The sequence below is a fragment of the Ruditapes philippinarum genome, unplaced genomic scaffold (genome assembly GCF_026571515.1).
Source record: "Ruditapes philippinarum isolate M1 unplaced genomic scaffold, ASM2657151v2 ctg442_1_1_1_1, whole genome shotgun sequence".
Classification (NCBI taxonomy): Eukaryota; Metazoa; Mollusca; class Bivalvia; order Venerida; family Veneridae; genus Ruditapes; species Ruditapes philippinarum.
Window position 1 is genome coordinate 115,255 of NW_026851541.1, and position 22,010 is coordinate 137,264.

At 31.8% G+C, this 22,010-nt stretch overlaps 1 protein-coding gene and 1 non-coding gene across 6 annotated transcripts in view; both read left to right on the plus strand.

Annotated features, from left to right (window-relative positions):
- The window catches only part of LOC132741581 (brother of CDO-like), a 108,348-nt gene that overhangs the window by 76,048 nt on the left and 10,290 nt on the right, over positions 1-22,010 (plus strand). For all 5 annotated transcript variants that reach the window (XM_060729819.1, XM_060729970.1, XM_060729890.1 and 2 more), the window contains 4 exons: positions 4,812-5,090; positions 6,412-6,561; positions 14,358-14,510; positions 21,602-21,766. In XM_060729819.1, the coding sequence (XP_060585802.1) occupies positions 4,812-5,090; positions 6,412-6,561; positions 14,358-14,510; positions 21,602-21,766 (747 nt within the window). The remainder of the gene's footprint in view (positions 1-4,811; positions 5,091-6,411; positions 6,562-14,357; positions 14,511-21,601; positions 21,767-22,010) is intronic.
- Positions 19,349-19,423, plus strand: Trnat-ugu (transfer RNA threonine (anticodon UGU)). The gene has a single exon. It is a non-coding gene; the product is annotated as a tRNA-Thr (tRNA).

Consider the following 22,010-nt stretch of genomic DNA (forward strand, 5'->3'; position numbering starts at 1 on the left):
ATATGAAATTTATATGATAAACTCCTGTTTATGCACCATCCTTGTCTGTCTGTCTGTCATGCTCTCCATCCATCCATATATACTGGCAAAACAGTAGAATGTCTGGGCCTCCATGCCTATATTAGTCACTTATCTACTTGTTTATATATTCATATTTTCAATTTCCTTGAGAGTGTCAAAGTTTACTAAAATTTTAAGCCATTTTCAGAGTTATGGGTCTTGGGCATTCAAATATTTGACCAAGATTGCTCACACATTGAATTATCAGTGTTCAAGATGAGTTAAATTTTTTTATCTATTTTGTAAATCTTTTTTGTTTTATCAAAATTTGAAAAATAAAAATGTCCATGTCTCAGAAACATTGCATACATCCTGCTTCTCAGGTCTGTCCTCACTCAGTCTGTTCAAAAAAATTGAATACAATGTAGTTAAAAAAATGAAATAGTCTTACCTCTTTCAATGCAGACAGGAAAACACTGGAGGACGAATTTTTACAAGCATGAATTCATGCAGTGAAACAAAAGATATTCATGGAACGAAATGCCCACTGTTTCTCTCTATTGGTTATTTTTCTTTTCCAAATTTTCACCCTTGTTTTTCCCAGACAGGTTACCAAGTAAGTAAATTTCTCAGTATAGAAAAACAGCTCAAAATGAAAAATAGGATTTTTACCCAGTGTGCTTTATCTTCTAAGCAGAGTCATTAAAATTGCATTACTGAAGAGATGAATATTATAAATGGGTTTTGTATTTTCTGTTTTCATAAAAAAAACTCATTTTTTCAGCATGCTTTATTATAGAATTTGAAACATTTCAAGTGAAATTAATATGAACTGTAAAGGTTGAATGGGGACTGAATGGTTTAAGACACTTGAATACCCTTTTGGAACAGCTGGTCATAAACACACTTAGATCCCAGAAACATTAAATGTTACAATTTTGATTCCAAATCTTCAAATTCAATCCTTTTAAATGTTAGATCCTCACCCATCAAAATCTGACAGTATGTTCAATCTTCATCACTGGCGAATGACCTGAACTTCAGCCTTGGGAAGCTTGAGGTACTGTTCTGCACCTCTACTGACCAAGCTTCATGGCAACTTACATTGTCTCTCTCTTATTAGTGAAAAAGTTTTCTAATATACATATCTTTATATCTTATAATATATATAATTTCAATTATATGGTCTTAATAATTAAAGTAACACTTCTTTTGCCATACATGCATTTGACATTTTGGTCAGAACAGAAGCAAACTTGAATAAGATTAGATGATATAAAATTATAGATTTAAAATATAGATTTTAAGTTTTCCAACATTGTTGCATCAAAACATGCTAAAAATGTTTGTCACCGGAAAATTGGTATGACAAGAAATTATAGTCCTTGAGCTCTGTGACAGTTCTAAGGCTTCAGGGATCATTCTAAATATACATGTTTACAATAGGTCATTGGTCATATTGGAAAAAAAACACTGGAAAAAAAATAACTGAATGTACAAACATTCACCACCTTTTGGTTTATTTCTTACATTCTTTTAAAACTGAAATCAAACAGCGCGAGAAACATTAGCCAAAAGATTGTAAATTTAAGGTACACCGTCAAATTCAATGGTCATATTTGGTACAAAATTGGACGTGAGTTACGGCTGCAGTATTTCCACATGATGGAAGTTTTTTTTCAGCATATCTTTTGTCTAATACATGTACACCCCCAAAGTAAATCCTAGAAGTGATATGAAAGCATCTTGTAGCCTGTTATATAGGACACAGACGCTGTTTTGTAGATCAGTACCATGTGTTATAGATAGGTATATAGCAAAAATATCTTCAAAATGTTTGAAACTGGAAAATAATGAATTGCCTACTTGATACTGTATCTTTGATAAATAGGGGAGGTAATCAGGTAAAGCAGGGATGAAATGTTGATCTGCTTCCTCTGGGAATTTTCTGAGAAATCTGAGACTTGAAAATTATGTTTAAAGTAGCTAGAAGGGGCATTTTCCTGGCAGGTATCACAGATTTATGCTGTCTAGATATATATTTTTGTTTATAAAAGTTTTGCAGGATTTATGAAAAAAGATTACAGGTTTTCTATATATCTTCACAACATGTTTGAAAGTATTTGTTGAAGTTTCGTGAAGATAAGTCCATGTTTGTCCGTTGAAATAGGATTCCTGTTACTTGCTGCTGATAAACACAGCAGAAATGGCTGTTTTTTCAGGACACAATTTTTTATTGGCAAAATTGTTTGGTACGTAAAAGACCAATTTTTGTATTGGCAGATTGGTTCTCTAATGTTTCCTACGTCTTTACCAGGCATGGTAGGTATGCATAAATGTGAACCAGTCTTCATCTATTCCACATTAATCACTAACATCTAATGGTACACCATGACAGATATATATTTTCTGCTTGCCGTGCTGTTCAAAAAATGGTAAGTAGAAATCAGTTAAACAGATGAAAATATTGTAGAGTTAGCGATGCATTTTGTAAAGATATTTATCAAGACTATATTACACAGAGTAATGTATTTTTTGAGCCAAATTTGTTGGGAAGTGTCAAAGTGCCGGCTTGAAGATAAATTTGCTAACAGTTGTTCTGTCTAGGGGTGAAAAATGACAGCAAGAACCAAGACGAGAGATAGGGTAGAGGGTAGTGGATAGTTTATCATCAGTTCAGCTTCAGTGAAGCTATGAGTGAATAGTTCTATTGTTTCTCTTCTGAATTTTGATTCTAAGTAGTTTTATAATAATGAAACTGTCAGGAAAAGCATAAAAGATGAAGTAATCTATATATCAGATGTAGAATAACTTTTTCTCAACATTTATTTATTACAAGTTTTCCTCATACAGTTACACTAAGACTTTGCAGTATCTGTTGGTTAAAATATTCTCTTGCTTTTCTTAAACTTTTTTAAATGAAACAAACATGCAAGAATGAAATGTTCATTATAATAAAGGAGAGGCGATTCTTGAAGTACATTCTATATAAGTTCATGTAACCCACTTAGTTACCTTTCAATAGTTAATGAATAATGCCAACAGTTGTTTTAGTGGATAAAAGAATGATATAGCCCCCTTCCCCCCCTCGGATGTCAAGCGTCCAATCAATCATTGGAACTTGTTGTTTGTCAGAAACATGATTGGCACTTTCTGATACAATACAGCATAAAAGAAAAACAAAAAAATCACAATCTTGCTGATATCTGGAGATATTTGCATTGTTTGGAGGCTGATACGCATTGTTTGCATTGGATTCTGATCTGATTAAGGGGTTTTGAGATGATTTTTTCTCTCTCTTTGTAAATTGATAAACGAGTGATTGTTTTTACAGAAATTTATCTTGATATACTATATAAAATCTGATTGCTGGGTGTGTTAATATAACTTCATACCAATGTGAAACCTCTGTATTATCTTTTTTCTCTGTACTATAAAAAATCTTTAGATATATTTCTGGCAAAAAAAAATCTTCTTGCATTTTCTTTACATTCTGAAACAAGTATAATATAATTATGTTTTCAATCAGAATTTTGTAGACCTATGATCACTTTTTAAACATAATTGTTTAGCTAGCTTGGAGTCGGCTTATCTATGTGTAGTGCTGCATGACATTGATAGGGAGAAAAAACTGTACTTAGAGTGTCCAATCAGTCTGCTGCTGTTTTATACAAAATTGGGACCCAGACTTATAACAATACTGTCTTATCAGTGAATATAAATATAATAATTTGTCAGACTGTCCATACAGAGTGGGGACTAGTACTTGGTATTGCACTGTATCAGATATATATTTATCATGCTGATTAATTACTTGAAGTTTTGGCCAGGTATTTTCACTTTTTCATATTAGAATATTCTAGTAATGAAATCTCACATAACCTGCTGGTTTTTCACGATATCATTTGTCATAGGGCGCTGTATCAAAAGGTTTAAATTTTATTTTGGCGACACTGTCATCTTCTCCATGATGATATTGCCTGTAAAATGAAATTGAACAGGTGTCATTAGTCCCCGTATACTGTAATGAAATTGCAATTTCCTACATTCATTTACATAGAAATTTCATTAAATGTTGGTTTAATACGAGATCTCTTTTGAGGAAATCTCCATATATCCTGTACATACTTTAATGCAGTTATTTAGGAACAGCTCACAGGTCTAATTAAGATGATACGTTCTAGTGTTTAGGTAACAAGATCACATGTTTTGATGTATGTTCAAATATTCACACCTGAATATTTTACTTCAATAATTATAATATCCATTTATAAGTATTGTTGAGTTTTGTGTATGCCATGTTTGAAGGCTGAAAGTGATGAATTTTACAATGTTACATTAAAGGTTTACCATATAACAATCACTTGATGTCATCTGTAAATAATAACAATCTTGTATGCTTCGACTACTTCAAATTTTACTTTGATATATTAACCACTCAGCCTTATGCCCTTTATGATTAAATCCCAAAACACCCTAAACTTTGAACCATGAAATATCACACGATAAAAACAAGCCAAATGTGTTTTGTTACCTATAAGTACATATTTATTTTTTTCAATAATGCGATGATATAAAATTGTAGATATTCTTAATGCAAATACGGGACACGTTAACTTGGTTTACTGTCCTCAAACTTTTCCTTAAACACTAACCATTAATTGTTAATGTTTTAACAGAACAAAAACTGTTCCTAGACAATATTTTCCTTGGTATTAATTCAATTAACAGCCAATATTTATTGTTATGTCACAAATATGAATTGTCTTTCCTTAATAAATAATTATCATTTCCTTTTCATCTATTTTCAGATATGATTCCCCATTTTACTGTTGAGCCATCTTCAGGCGTAGTATCCCAGAATTCACCCACAACTCTTTCCTGTCGTGTCGAACCTTCGAGTTCCGTCGTACGATGGAAGTTCAACGGTGAATATTTTGAGGAAAATAACCCGTATGGATTTAAGCAGATAGGAACAGATTTACACTTGTCTTCTCTGCCGGACAATGGTCACGAATCCACGTTTCAGTGTGTAGCTCAAAGCACACTTGGAACACTACTCAGCGTACCAGCAAAAATCTCTAAAGCAGGTAAAACTCCCATTATTATGTCACATGGGTAAAAGTTTTCAGGATTATTCCTGACGTTCAGGATTGTCCCCTGAATGCCTTCTGTTTCCTGTGTAAAACTATAGAAAACACTGCTTAATTCAGGATTTTCAGGATTTTTTAAATTTCCAACTTTTACCCATGAACTATTATACACAAATGGGTAAAGTGAACAGAGCTGAAGTCTGTACCTTGCACAGTTTGGCCTTTTATTGCTTTGAAGGACAGGCCATATTGCTCTTTTAAGGGAAATTAATATTATATACTTTAAGCAGTCTACTGCGAAGAGTGAGGATATAGATTATATTTATTTGCAGGCAGTAGACTGTCCTGGGACTCAAGTATCTGTCTTTTGTTGAATTTGAGATAATATTTGAAATTGAAGTTTTAATTTTGGAATCAAAACTGAATGTCAAAAGACAAATTTACAGGTCTCGATTTAAATACATGTACTCCTATGAACTTGATATAAGTATTATTTTATAATATTTTTTTTTAAATTTTGTGTTGATTTTTTGTATGCTGTTACGATGTTATTGATATATTCATATTGCATTTAATTTTATACGTTGCATGGATAAGAGGGCATAATTAAATAATTATGTATTTAAGAAATAAAAAAAAACAGGAATGTTACGAAACTTACACCAGGACAACTATTACTTGTTGTTTTACTAAAAAAATGGGTTAATAGACACAACAGCATTGACAGTATGACTGTCGACAGTACACGGCACCTTAAGGTCAGGTAAGAGTGGTACAGACAACTTGCAAACATTATTAACAGCCTCAATTTTCTGACAGTTATATGACAGTGATTACTTCTTCCATTAACGGCAAATGTAATTTCTTTGTAAATGCCAGTATGATTACATTACCTATCTTATAACAATGCTTTTAAATTGTTAAAAAATCTTTCCTAAAAAATGCAGTGGCCGTCTTTGTTACACATTGCAAATGCCTGCACAATAAACATTATAAAAAATTTACAAAGTAGCATTATGTCAGGAGGTCTCTCAAAATTGTGGTCATTTCACCGTGGCAATCAATATTTTGAGTATTTGTCTTATCATGGTCTACACTGTTAGCTATTCAGTCAGTAATATTTTCAAATTTTCCCTAAAAATAATGAATGGTTTAGTCCAGATTAAAGGATGGACAAGTCAATTTAATATGTTTAGTGTGGCAAGGGCTAAAGATGTTGTATACAATAATTCTTGGATATTTCCAAACTCCCTGTTAAAATCACCCCTCCCTTGTATTTCTATGAGTTGTCACTTATTACTTATTTTTGTATTTTCAGTATTAAGGAAGTTTGAAGAGCTGGATGATCTTCATCTGAATGTTTCTGAAGGTTCGAACCTCGTGATTCCTTGCCAACCCCCTTACAGCCGACCTCAAAGCAAAATATTGTATAGATACAACCATTCTACCATCATTGATAAAGATACAGGTAAGAGTTGTCTCCCTGATAACAGTACTCTTCAATAGCAATTTATTCAGTTGTATTTCCTATATCAATTTTGATTTTTTTGCCCCCACGTTAGTGGCGGGCATTTAGATTTACCCTTGTCCGTCCGTCCGTCCTTCCATCCGTCCGTCCGTTCGTTCACTTTTGTGTCGCACGTAACTCAAAAAGTATTTGACCTAGAGTCATGAAACTTTACAGCATGTGTAGTTGTGCACCTGGGTATTTTCGTCTGGATATTTTTAGTATTTTCAGAGTTATTGCCCTTGACTTAGTTAAATTTTGCAATTTTCAACTTGTGTCGCATGTAACTCAAAAAGTATTTGACCTAGAGTTATGACACTTTACAGGAATGTTGATCAGCATGTGTAGTTGTGCACCTGGGTATTTTCGTCTGGATATTTTAAGTATTTTCAGAGTTATTGCCCTTGACTTAGTAAAATTTTGCAATTTTCAACTTGTGTCGCATGTAACTCAAAAAGTATTTGACCTAGAGTCATTAAACTTTACAGGAATGTTGATCAGCATGTGTAGTTGTGCACCTGGGTATTTTCGTTTGGAAATTTTCATTATTTTCAGAGTTATTGCCCTTGACTTAGTAAAATTTTGCAATTTTCAACTTGTGTCGCATGTAACTCAAAAAGTATTCGACCTAGAGTCATGAAACTTTACAGGAATGTTGATCAGCATATGTAGTTGTGCACCTGGGTATTTTCGTCTGGATATTTTTAGTATTTTCAGAGTTATTGCCCTTGACTTAGTAAAATTTTGCAATTTTCAACTTGTGTCACACGTAACTCAAAAAGTATTTGACCTAGAGTCATGAAACTTTACAGGAATGTTGATCAGCATGTGTAGTTGTGCACCTGGGTATTTTCGTCTGGATATTTTTATTATTTTCAGAGTTATTGCCCATGATTTAGTAAAATTTTGCAATTTTCAACATGTGTCGCAGGTAACTCAAAAAGTATTTGACCTAGAGTCATGTAACTTTACAGGAATATTGATTAGCATGTGCAGTTGTGCACCAGGTATTTTCGTCTGGATTTATTTAGTATTTTTAGAGTTATTGCCCTTCACTTAGAAAATTTTTGCAATTTTCAACTTGTGTCGCAAGTTTCTCAAAAAGGATTTGACATAGTCATTTAACCTTATAGGCAGGTTGCTCAGCATATTTTAGATTTGCACCTGGGGTTTTGCTTGTGGATTTATCCAGTATTTGTAGAGTAATTTCCCTTGACTTAGTAAAAAGATTGACAGAACAGTGGCGCGGTGGGGGCACCCGTGTCCTATGGACACATTTCTAGTTTGGATTTCACTTTTACTTAGTTTTATAAAAATTAAAGTTTATATAAATAAATGCAGGGCGTTTTATAAGCTCTTTGTATAGTCATATGAGTTTTGTTTTATTTGTTTGAGCGTTATTTTTGTCATGTTTTGTTGTTGTTGATTTTGATCAGAGATTTTATTACAAAATTATAATTTGAACCGCGCCATGACAAAACCAACATATTGGGTTTGCGACCAGCATGGATCCAGACCAGACTGCGCGGATGTGCAGGCTGGTCTGGATCCATGCTGGTCGCAAACCCATTATGTTGGTTTTGTCATGACACAGCTCATTTGTCATCAGAAATCACAGCAATGACAGTTCAATGTGCTCTAACTATACTTTCACCTTAAAAGTCGACACAGTATTAAACTTTATGGAAATTAAAGTAATTAAGATGATATAGATTTTGTGATTTGTATTTGATAAGTATTGAAAGAGTTTGTCAATTATAAGGTTATAAAAGATATATTTTTATAAGACATTGAACAAGGATATATTTAAGACTAACTAATGTTATATGTAATGAGGGGAAAAAATGTGCACACTTAGTATGATTAAGGTTCATATCTTGTCATGTCTAGTTTTATAAAGGAGATTATTTAGAATGTCACCATGATTTCCTTACAACCACACTTTTCAAAGAGAATATTAAATGATTTTTGTACAATTAGGCACCAAAACGAAGTCTAGAATTACAAAGTTGATGTAATAGGTGCTGTTCAGATTTTTAATGGAAGTTTTACATGCAATCTGTTCATTTTAAAAGTTTAAGGTTTTTGGATACTTTCTTAATTCATCTTTAGTGCATAAAGGAGCTTTTGTGATGATCCACCATCTTTCATCTATTTCTTTGCCCTTTGATAGGTTAAAATATGGCAAGAAATACATGTATATATTTTAAATAACCTTGTTATTCAGGGAACATCAGTTTTTCAAAATAATTCATGTCCCGTATTAACAAACTGAAATATGTATCAAGAACAATTTCAATGGTTAGCAAAAACCTTAATGTCAAGCTTTTTAAAATGACATTGAGTCAGGATATGTGTCTGTTGTGAATATTTTTTGTTGTGTTCCCACTAATCAGTGACCTGGGGTGTAACTGGCTGTAACCCTGAATTTAATTGAAACTGTGCAGACTGAATTCTGTCTTTGTAATAATTTATTGCATTCAGTCAGTGACATATGCAGTCAATTTAGGGAGGGGGTAACTGTGCCAGAAAATGTTAACAACTTTCCTTCTAGCTCTTCATTATATATTATATATAGTTCTTAACTTGCTTGAAAGGAAAGCGATTAGCATTTGCCACCAGTGTAGAGACAATACCAGCATGTATGCATGCATATCCCTACAGTTTGACCAGGTTCTATCCTGTTGAGTAAACTCAATTTTATATTCTAATATCGAAACCATGAACAGACAGATAGAGCAAGGCAGGGCTGGGCAGGGCAAATCCAAAGCAGGGCAAATCCATTACATAAAATCAGCATGTTAAGGGTTAAGTCAGTTGGCTTTTTGAGCAGAGTTTTGGATCAGAATCCCAAAACTACCGGACTCGATTAATTTCCTCAGTAGATAAAATTCTTACAAAAACTGGAGAAAATTTGTCTATTACTTACAAGTTAGTTACTACTACCAAGTTTAGAAGTTGTCATTTTATAGTAGGACATAGTAAATTCCTCTGCAAATGTTCATGCTATGTCTTATTGTCACATAATGAACCTCTAAATTTAAATGTTCAAACCCTTTTTTCCCCAGCACATGCTGAGTCTGAATGTGCGAATGTTTTTTTTTCTGGGCACATGATCATGAATATTGAATATCTTTTGGTCATTTGTCTCTCACCGCCTGGCCGAGGGGTTAGAGTCGATGACTTCTAATCCAGTTACCTCTCTGGCATGGGTTTGATCCCCAGGAGATGCTTTGGTAGTTTATTGCGGAGGAAGGTAGTCTAGTACTGGTGTAACTCTCCAGGAACGATGGTTAGGAAACTACCCGTCTATATGACTGAAATACTGTTGGGAAAAGGCGTTAAATGAAACAAACAAACAAACAAAGTCTCTTACCGCAGATTCAGAAATCACATGGGGAGTAACTGTTATTACACGTAACAGCCGGCTAAAATACAACCAAAAAATACTAAAATTGGTATAAAAGACAAAACAAACATTTTAAATTAAATAAATATCAAGTCTTCTGTAAAAAATACAAATTTTTGAATATTAACTGTAATGAATAAATGGATAAGCTTTTATGATAGGTTACAAATTGTTTGAATGTAAACGGAAGATATCGCTCATTTATAAAACATCTCCCCAAAAAATTAACTAAATGAAAGAAAATCTCTTTACTAACTGAAATAGCAGATGATGGGAGTGGCTTAATAATTTCTTTTTCAGAACAATGTTAGTCTATGTAACTTGTGTTAATGTGTTTTAAATAGGTCCAATTTTCTCGTTCTTAAATGGGAAAAAATGAAGAATGTACATGCATATCGTTCTGAAGAAATTTTATCTCGAATACGTTTTCTTAAGTTTCAAATTGAGTTATTAGGTTTTATGTGTTTTTAATATGCTTCAATTTCTATGATGTATTTCATTTCTGTAAGCTTGTTATATCATAAATGGTTCTAAAGTTTGAGTAATTTTCTACAAAATTGTACTGATAAGTATAATGTGCTTTTAGAGGGAAAGAAAATCTCTTTTAAATGACATATTTAAATTACATTCTAGTGTAGAAAATGTTATAATTGCAAAGTCAAAAGCCTTAACAAAGAACGTTTTATGTCTCTGATATTTTTGAGAGCGGTGCGTGGTTTAGCATTAGAAAAGTAAATACAATTTGTCCTATTACCTTTTCAAAGGTACGGCTTTGTTAAAAGCGAGTAAAAAATATCAAATTTCATTTAAGTGTTGTGACTGATCATCGTGAAGCTGTTCAGTAACCAAGTAAGGTTATGCATAATTTTCTCTTCAGTGAGAATATGTGCCGCAGGCCATTTTCCTCGGGTCATTAAGTCTCTGTTAAAATGAACACTGATTTGTTTTCACCAGTTAAAACTTCCATAGATTATCTGCCCTTGATCAAGATACAAAAGAAAAAGGTGTGAAATTTTAAGCTAGCAAGATATATAGAGTTATTTTCATTTATTTTACATTTCTTACATTATATCCTTAGTAAGTAAAAACTAAGGCTATTAATTATCTTGAATACTAAGAATAGAATCATCAATGATAGACCAGATTTTGATATGATTTATGTTGTTCATCTTGTAATGTTGAATTTTTGCAGCCTTGGAATTTCATATTTACTGAACTTAATGTCTTGGTATTTGATAAGCTTTTGAAAAATGAAAAATTGATTGAAATATATGTAAAATCGGTCAAAAGCTAAATGATTCTTTAACTATTTACTTTAAATGTTTACATGAAGCTTCAAGTGTTTATTAATGTTTCTCTAATTCTGGAAATATTTTTCATTTAAAAAATATTCAATTTTTCTAGATTTTGTATATTATATATGAAAAAAAAATCCCGCCAGTTCTTGGCTATTAGTTTGTCAGGATGACTGGAAATGTTTGTATCTTATCAATGTTTTAGTTGCAAACTTGTGAAAACTGACAAAATTTACCCATAAACATCTGTGAGAAACAGGATTTTCTTTCCAAAGAGGCCTTTATCTTGATATATGAATATACATCTTAGTTAAGAGACCATTCAGAAATTCCTTTTTTCACAGTAATTTTCCCTGATAAAGATCTATTAAGATATACATATATATATCCAAACATTATCAAAAATGAATACTTCATAATTAGCCCCAAATGTTTTCAATTCCCTCGCCAAATTAACAGGTTAATTTAAACTGACATATCACTGTAATAAAACATCCTTGTTTTAGATAATAATAATTATGATTTATCTAAAATGTTTCAAGTCAGATTGGCTTATCGTATATCTAATGATAATGTACATTTTTTGGGACTATAAGCACCAATTACAGGGCGTTTTGGCCGCACTTCAAGCAGCCCATGCCAAGACTTCCCTTTATATGTAACAAAAATATGACTGTATAATATTGTTTGATCATGGTGCAATACAGCCTGCAAGTTTTACCATCTTTTATTTATCATAATAATCCCTGTGCACAGATAAAACAGAATCTTGTTTTTTGCTTTAAAAATACAGGAAAGTTATTCCATTCCTGGCAGCATTCAGAGAAACAGAAACCTGAGGAAAATAATGCACTTAAGAATAATAGTATAGAGAGCTATGTTTACAGCAGCTATCATTTGTCAAAATTATTTCCTTTATTTTGGTCACAAAAGAGATGAAATTTGTATTTTAAGCCATTTCCCAGAAAGCAAATTTATAACATTTACTTGTGTGTCCAAAAAGGCTCTGACAGTGATCAACCTCGGACACTGACCATTATGTCCATTGTAACATAGATATCTAATAAAACATTATCTTGTTACCTTTACTGTAGATTATAAGTTACTTGAAATATTGTTGCATAGAAAATAGTCATTAATAAATCTAAACATGTAACCAAAACAGGCACATCCTGTATCATTCTGTCATGGTTCAGTCAGTACTTATTTTGAAATTTTCCCTAAAAATGATGAATGGTTTTGTCCAGATTGTAAGATAGGCAAGTCCATTTAAGATAATAAACATAGTAAGGGTTAAGATTATTATTTAGATATTAATCTAATTGGACAAATCATGCTGGAATATTTAACATCATTACAAAAGCTGTTAACACAAAACAGTGAATATTTCCGTTAAAAAAAGCTATATTTTAAACTAGGCTTAGAAATTGCTTCTTTTGTATGCATAATAATTATGTTTGTTACATTGTTAATGAAGATGAGGTGAAGTAAGTAAAAGATAATGAATATGTACCTTCTTCTGTCTTGTTCACCATAAAAGGTATCATTAATTAATTTCTAAACGCCATTTTACACAATTAAATCTATTATATATACACTTGATTGATATTTATCTGAAGAAGGGGCACTTTGTCATAGAATTTTTTTAGTCAGGAAATTTTCAAATGTTAAATGTAACATGTCAAGATTAGGAACATGAGTAATGTGAAATGATATTTCTTTAATGAAAGATACATAGTAGATATAAGATAGGGGGTAGATTATAAAGGGAACAGAAGTGGTCCTGTGTTTACTAGGCTCCACGTGTCTGACTATTCTACCTTCACATTATAAGTTCAAAAGGACACTCTTTTAAATGGTGAATACTGATACATAAAATAACAAGTATGAAAAAAATATAAAGAAAAAAAAAACGGGATAAGAAAAAAAAAAAACACAAGCAACTCTCCAAGTGTTTATTTTTTGCGTATAAAAATCGTAGCTTATTATTAATCACTTGAGATATATAAATCAGAATTAGCTAAGTAACAGAGAAATAATGCTTTTAGTATTAATTCAGCCATTTGGTGTGTATGATTAAAAAAAAGGGAATGTTACAAAGAAATAGACGTCATTATCAGGGCATGGTATTGTATCACAATAGGCTGTTAATTAAGCTTATTGTGTTATTATGGACTCCCTTTACATTGTATCATGCCAATAGATGCCACTAGATATAATTATTACATTGATGTAATACATCTGGTGTAACTATTTTACCATTGTTACACTTTTTTTGTAAAACACAGGCCAGCTTGTTCTTGTGTTTTTGCCTAGTATGGTGAAATAGTGAGAAAGCTTTATTAACGAAATAAGGACACTATCAGATGTTTAATTACTGAAACATTTTTATGATTTTTGTCTAATTATAGATGCTGATTGTACACTGCCTCTAAAGATAAAGTTTTATTTCAAGCTGACAAGTTTAAAACAATACAAAATAAGCTCTTTAGAGTTTAGATCTTTTATTACAGACAACAGTTACTGCTATAGTCTAACCTGTGCTTATAGACCAACTCTTTAGAAAGACCTAAAACAATAAAACCAGTTTATAAAGGCAACCCTTTTACAATCTTGTGTTTAGTAAGTAAAATCAGGACTTGTCTGTCAGAGTACACTATTCTCTAAATAGTTTGTCACAGTCTGGTTTAATTGTTTATATGCAACTATTTATGGTCTGCTTTTTCTTTCTTTTAACATCACTTTACAAATATCCACAATTGCGATGATTGTCATGCCTTACCTTTATTGTTCACAATTATGTGAATGCTCTATAGATTTGTGTTTCTGGTCATGCCTTACCTTTATTGTTCACAATTATGTGAATGCTCTATAGATTTGTGTTTCTGGTCATGCCTTACCTTTATTGTTCACAATTATGTGAATGCTCTATAGATTTGTGTTTCCGAGCTTTGTTTATATGAAATAATTACAATAAATTATTTCCTTATTTTCAGATCATTTCATGTTTTCTTTATGAAATAATAACAATAAATTTCTTTTCTTTATTTCAGATCATTTTAAAATCCTGCCGTCTGGAAATCTACAGATTATTAAAGTGACGTCTGCTGACCAGGGCCTGTATCAGTGCATGGCCCAGAACATTCTACGTAACCGTACGCGTACTGCCAAACATAGTATACATGTTCACGTTCTCAATAAGCAAGGTAAGTCACTTTTGACTTTTGATATAAGTATTTATAAAAAAAATGAGGGTTGTTGGTCTTAGTCTAGTGGTTAAAGTCTCTTAACCAAGATGTCATGGGTTTGAGTCCAACTGGGTTGTCATGATAGGTAAAACAAATGATTTTTAGATGGAAAAAATGTATTTTACATTTGAAATGATTTTGAGTTAGTATTTTATCAATGTTGTTTACAAGCGTAATTTGATTCTGGAGGGAAATAAAGTTTGTGTAGTGTTAAGGACTTACATGTTTTATATGCTACATGTGTATTTACCATATGCACAAGGCTTGTTACATAATAGACAGGAGAAAATAGCAAAATAATGTGGGTTAACCAGTCAATTTCACATTTTTAATGACCCTAAACTCCACATGGAGTCCAAAGCATTAGAAATTACCCAAAATAACTTCTCCTCAATTGACCCGGTACTGTTTACAACAGTTTATACTTTTCTGGAAATGATTTGGGAACATTACAAGAACATTGTGGTTAGATGAAAGGTATTTTGTTGCATGTTCTTTGCATTTAATGCATTTTAATGTTTTCTTTAGTGATTTTATGCATGTAAAATGTTAATAAATAAGGTATGTGGCTGATCACTGCCAAACATACTAAAACCTCCTGTTTCCATGCTTACAGTTCACACTCAGAAAACAAGGTATAGTTTGAAGAATTCAAAAAAGGTTTCTACTTAAACCTTTTCTTAACTGATTTTGAGTATATAGGCCCTTTTGATTTGGGAACTGACCATTTCTCTTGTCAGTCTACTTACTTATATTGTTGAGTGTGGTCAGACTGCAAACAAAAGCAGACCCACCTCTGTCATTAATACTGCATTAGTTGATATTAAGGTATTGGTGGTTACACAAATGTACTTGATTAAATATCAGAATTATGTTAGAATATGTAACGGTACAATTTGGATTAGAAATAACATTTTATGCTGGTGTTTCTGCAAACTTCCGTGCTAAATAAATCCAGTTTTGATAACAAAAATTTAGTGTATGGAGAAAATGTTTGAAATTGATTTGACATTTAATCCGGGGATTATAAATTTAACCATATTGTAACTGGTGTTTCAGAAAAAATAACATCCTGGCTCATCAGTAAAACTGCTAATATTGACAGGCTCTTCCCTTCTACAGGTGCAACCAATAAATATCAATTATGAAATTACTGTTCATAGACCACCAAAGTTGAGATATTTTGAAACTTATACCTACAAATGACTTTAGCAAGACAGTGCTAGATTATAATGTCTGCATTCCCTGGTCTATACGGCAATAAGTTTTTTCCTTTATCTGTTTATTTATTGCATCAGAGAAGTTATACTGGTAGTAATATGCTTTTATCTTTCTCTCTGTATCAATGCTAATGTTGGAATATAGATCAGTGAATTTTATAGAATGTTTCTGTAATATGCACCCCACTATTTCCTCCCTGTCTTCATGCAGTATTACCATACACTCTTCACTGTGAGAGTATCAAAGTAAAATAACAAAGTTTATCATAGTCTCAAAGTAAAACAACAAAGTTTATCATAGTATCAAAGTAAAATAACAAAGTTTATCACAGTATCAAAGTAAAATAACAAAGTGTTGCCATAGTCTCAAAGTGAAATAACAAAGGTCATAGTCTCAAAGTGAATAGTCTCAAAGTAAAATAGCAAAGTTTACCATAGTCTCAAAGTAAAATAACAAAGTTTACCATAGTCTCAAAGTAAAATAACAAAGTTTATCATAGTCTCAAAGTAAAATAACAAAGTTTATCATAGTCTCAAAGTAAAATAACAAAGTTTATCATAGTCTCAAAGTAAAATAACAAAGTTTATCATAGTCTCAAAGTAAAATAACAAAGTTTATCATAGTCTCAAAGTAAAATAACAAAGTTTATCATAGTCTGAAAGTAAAATAACAAAGTGTTGCCATAGTCTCAAAGTGAAATAACAAAGGTCATAGTCTCAAAGTGAATAGTCTCAAAGTAAAATAGCAAAGTTTACCATAGTCTCAAAGTAAAATAACAAAGTTTACCATAGTCTCAAAGTAAAATAACAAAGTTTATCATAGTCTCAAAGTAAAATAACAAAGTTAATCATAGTATCAAAGTAAAATAGCAAAGTTTACTTTAGTCTCAAAGTAAAATAACAAAGTTTATCATAGTCGCAAAGTAAAATAACAAAGTTTATCATAGTCTCAAAATAAAATAACATAGTTTATCATAGTCTCCAAGTAAAATAACAAAGTTAATCATAGTCTGAAAGTAAAATAACAAAGTTTATCATATTTGCAAAGTAAAATAACAAAGTTTATCATAGTATCAAAGTAAAACAACAAAGTTTATCATAGTCTCAAAGTAAAACAACAAAGTTTATCATAGTATCAAAGTAGAATAACAAAGTTTATCATAGTCTCAAAGTAAAATAACAAAGTTTATCATAGTCTCAAAGTAAAAATTACAGAGTTTATCATAGTCTCAAAGTAAAATTACAGAGTTTATCATAGTCTTAAAGTAAAAATAACAAGTTATCATAGTTTCAAAGTAAAATAACAATGTTTTTTGATAGTCTCATAGTAAAATAACATGTAATCATAGTTTCAAAGTAAAATAATAAAGTTTTTTTTAGCCTCAAAGTAAAAATAACAAGTAATCATAGTCTTAAAGTAAAACAACAAGTTTTTGATTATGTCAAAGTAAATAACAATGTGTATAGATTGATAATGGACTGTTTCAAAATAGAATTGTTCAAGTCCTTTCAGGTTCAGCAGGACAAAGGTTAAGGGCCTATCAATTCACAAAATTTATATTGTTTAATTAATTATAAAATTAACAATGATAAGTGTTTAATGAATATTTATTTAGAATTTTTTACACCCGAGTTAAATAACCTTTTACACATTGTGCATACAAGCAGCACATACAAGTTGCAACATTGTGCTGTAATACAAGCAGAACATACAACATTGTGCATACAAGTTGCAACATTGTGCATACAAGTTGCCACATTGTGCATACAAGTTGCCACATTGTGCATACAAGCAGCACATACAAGTTGCCACATTGTGCATACAAGTTGCCACATTGTGCATACAAGCAGCACATACAAGTTGCCACATTGTGCATACAAGCAGAACATACAACATTGTGCATACAAGTTGCAACATTGTGCATACAAGTTGCCACATTGTGCAAACAAGTTGCTCACTTTTAAGGAGTTGTTAACAACTTTTGATTTTTTGTGTGTAATTTTTGATATAATTGAACTGGAAGAAATTTATATAAAAACATAACATTTTAGTAATTGTTATTCTTGTATTTTGTACAGTTAATAATTTGCCATTCAGACACTGTATAGTTCACTTTAAAAAAAATTCAAACCTCTACATTATTAAACTTCTAATCCCCTTGAAAATTTGAAAAACTGCACTGTCACCAAGTTATAACATCCCATGTGTCCAGAGCTAAAACTGCAAATTACCCAAGTAGTGCAAGGGAAGCAACTCTTACAATATACTAAACAGATTAAGGATGCTTTTTTTTCTTCAAACATATCTTATCAGAGTAAACAATCACTGTTATTATGATGTAGATACTGCAGTATAAAACAGACAGCAATCTCCTGGTGACATCCTATACTCTTCATGTAGGGAGGAAAAAAAATAGCATTTAATCAAGATCTTGTGAAATGCTTGTATATTGAGATAAGAGGAAGGCCTGTTAACTTGGTATATTTATACTGTCAGAAAAATGTAACCATGAAATTTACACTGATATTGATGCTGATTGACGAGGGGGGCCATTACAGGTGAAAACTGTTATAAAAAACTTGAAGGAAATTTTTATCTGGATTAAACAAGTATTTAGCAAACTTTGCCGATGTACTTTTCTATTTTCCTCTTTTAGCATTAGTGTGACTTAACTAGGAAGTCAATGCTCAGTAAAGAAGCTTGACAACAAATCTCCTGGCTCATTATCTCTGCATGCTATTTAAATATTTTAATATATTTTAATAATGAAATCCCTTTACCCTTAAGACAGTTTCAAATTCAAAATAGGTCATGTATGTTACATGAAATCAGGGGGGATAAGTGTTACTACTGCCCTACTCAAAACTTCTAAATGAAAAAAAGAAATGTTGGAGAAAGTTTACAATGAACAAATTTTTCTTTAAAAAAAAAAGATGTCTTTATTGTAAATCAAACATTGTGTCTTTAGTATAGAGTATTGTTCTAGCACTATTGAAACCTTTGTTAAATAGAGTGAAACTCAGTTTTGAAATGGGGTATCCCTGCTTATTGTTGAAGGTTTCTTTGTTGTTGTAAGATAAGAAAGGGTTTCTAGAAAGCCTTATCAGATCCATCAATCATCATGTGACATTATACATGCTTCTACAAAGGACATCATGTCCAATTTCTTCTCTCCCCTTCAACTTACATGTTAAATGGCCCATGAAAAGAAAGAATATATAGTTGGTGTTTACAAACTCTACCAGTGGAAATGATTTATAGTAAAATATTTTAGCCAATTATAACCTTTGTTAAATTTAGAAGGGAAAAAAAAAGGTTGATAGACATGATTTCTATTTTGAAGTCAATTTCTGTTATAAAAAATTTGATAGTATGATGTCAGAAAAATGAGAATATTTTTCACGAATGATATTGAGGGATGTAACATCTGATTTGAAATAAAAGTTTTGGTGGCTGACATGCACTCAAAACATATATACCTACAATAATACACCAGTCATTTGTGCATGTCTACCCTGGGGGAATAACAGGGACTCAGATATTTGGATTATCAAACATTGTTTGCGTGGTATGCCAGCCTGCATAGCTCAGTCGGTTAGAGCGCGAGACTTGTAATCTCGACATTGTGGGTTCGATTCCCGGGCTGGCCAACTAAAATTACTAATCAGTCTTTCGGATGAGACTTTAAATCGAGGTCCCGTGTATGAGTGCTTAAACACTTGGCACGTTAAAGAACCAGGAGAAGCTTCTGGAATTGGGGCATCTTTCTGTATCTGTATCTTGCACTATCCTCCAAAATATAAAATGACTAACACTCTTCTGGAGGACTCGCCCATATGGGCAATCGGTGGCGAGTATAAATAAACTCAAATACACAAAAAGTTCGCGTGGGTATGACCAGTAAGTGTCAGTGCCCCCTCAGTGTGCTGTTTAAACCCAAACAAGCAAACAAAATAAATCAAACATCCAGCAAAAGTCCAACAGTGCAGGAGCTGTTAGAAAGTATTAAAATTTCTCCTCATTAAAAAACCCACCCATATCCCCAACATTACCATGGTAGCGAGGGGACAGACAAATTTTTCCTATTTACTAACTTGCATCAACAGATGACATTTTAAATGTTCATGTGTTTTGCTGTTTGAAGGTGTCTTTGGTTGGTAGGGAGGGGGTTGAAGTTGACAGAGGAGAATATGTTCTAAAATGTAGATTATTTTTAAATCATGAAGTTTTGCATTCTGATAAATTAACTTATTGCCTAATGTGAATATATTAATATATATCTGCAGTTTTATCATAAAAGAATTGATGGGAGAAGGGGGAGGGGGGAAGCCTGCCATTTTCTTTGCATAAAAAGCGTAATATGTTGTGTCATGACTGTGCCTTCAAAATTTCTCATTATTTTGGTGACATGTTTTCATATCTTGTCACATGACCTGCAACACAATCTGTGTTTTTGTCAGTAGTTTGTGTTATATTTGGGTGTTTTCTTACAATCTTTTCATACATCTCACCTTTCCTGAATACTACAGTAAAATGATCACATCTTATAATTCACACCTGTAAAATCTTTTAAAGAAAACAGTTATTCATCTCTGACCTAGCAAACGATTTTTTTTTCACAAATAAGAAAAAAAAAATTTCTAATGAAATTATTATTATTTTTTTTTTTTTTTAGAAAAAGTAGGATATTATGACATTTATTAAGGTTTTTAAATTTATGACTATCAGTATTAAAGTGTTCTCACTAGGTATTTGGAAAGTAACACCAATAATAAATGTTTTACGTGCTGTTAAAAAAGGTTTCATATATAATCGCCGCAAATACGTTTATCATCATTCTTGACAACGTGCACATGTTCACCAGTCATAAAATCGTTAGAATCAAGTCATAAAATACAAAACAGGCTGAACAATGAATTTTGTGGGGGTTTTTTGTTGTTGTTTTTAATTTCTTGATATGATTATTTTACTTGATACATCGTTATCTAAAATAATCACAAGAAAAAACTTTATTATGGAACTATAGAACATGTTTTTAAAAGCTTCTTAAACAAAAGTGAGATTAGATTTCATTTTTTTTTTAATAAAGAAGTAAAAACTGTTTTAAATTTTTTTTTATTTTACAATACTTAAACTGAAGTGTGATTAAAAAATTACGGCAGAAATCCCTCAAAACAAATTATATTCTATGTACGGCCTTGTAAAAAAAGCGCACATTACTGCTCTTCAATTACATTGAAAATGTTTTTTTGCATGTTACAATGATATAAAAGATAGAGAAATTAAATGAATGGGGACATACTCCAGTCTTGGCCTGTAATTTACGTTGGTAATGACTGGTTGGTGCAAAAATTGTCAAAGATAACCCTCTAATTATAACCCTGATGGCCTCATTCAAACTTGACAGCAATATTTCTTAAACCATGGACATTAAAGAATATGTCAATTTGTTAAAATTAAAGTTACAGTATAGTTAGTGCATGAACGCAACTGTTGAATAACTAGCTCAAATATTACTATACACATTGGAATTTTTTAAGTTTTAGTGCTGTCACTTTAAAATGAACCATCACAATCTTAATGGGATAAAAAAAAATCATATTACAAAAACTAAGAAGGGGGAAGTATTTATACTATGAACTGCATTCTTTGTTGTAGTTCAAACTTGCAAATTACAAATATAAATTGATTGTATATACTTATATCTATACAGTACATTGATAGTCCCTCATTGCAAAAGGTTGCTCTTCTTTTGTTACACACATAAGTTAAAATTTTATACACCTCCTCATAAGCATTCTGTTTTATCTTTGTCTATATATTTTCAGTTCCTAGATATGATCCTGCAGTAATAATGACATCAACAAAGTTACAAGCGTTGCTTGGTGAAAACGTGGTTCTAGAATGTTCGGCTGTTGGTAATCCACAACCAGTGATCTCCTGGGAGAAATATGGTGGCTCCCTCTCTGAGGGGAGATACCGTCTGCTGCATGGTAATAGTACTTTCCTTCATTTTCGTAATAAGTTGCTTCAAGTATTTATCTATTTTGATGTTAAAACCCCAGTCCAGTAACCATCCAGTTAGTTAAATAGGAAGATCTTGGGACTGTGAATTGGGTGACCAGGGTCCAATTCCCATACAGTGCAGGTCACTTACATTGTGATTGATAATGAAATCCTACAGTCAGTTGCACTGTACCTCTGCTCTTGCATGTACAGAAGTTATCAGTTCCTTGG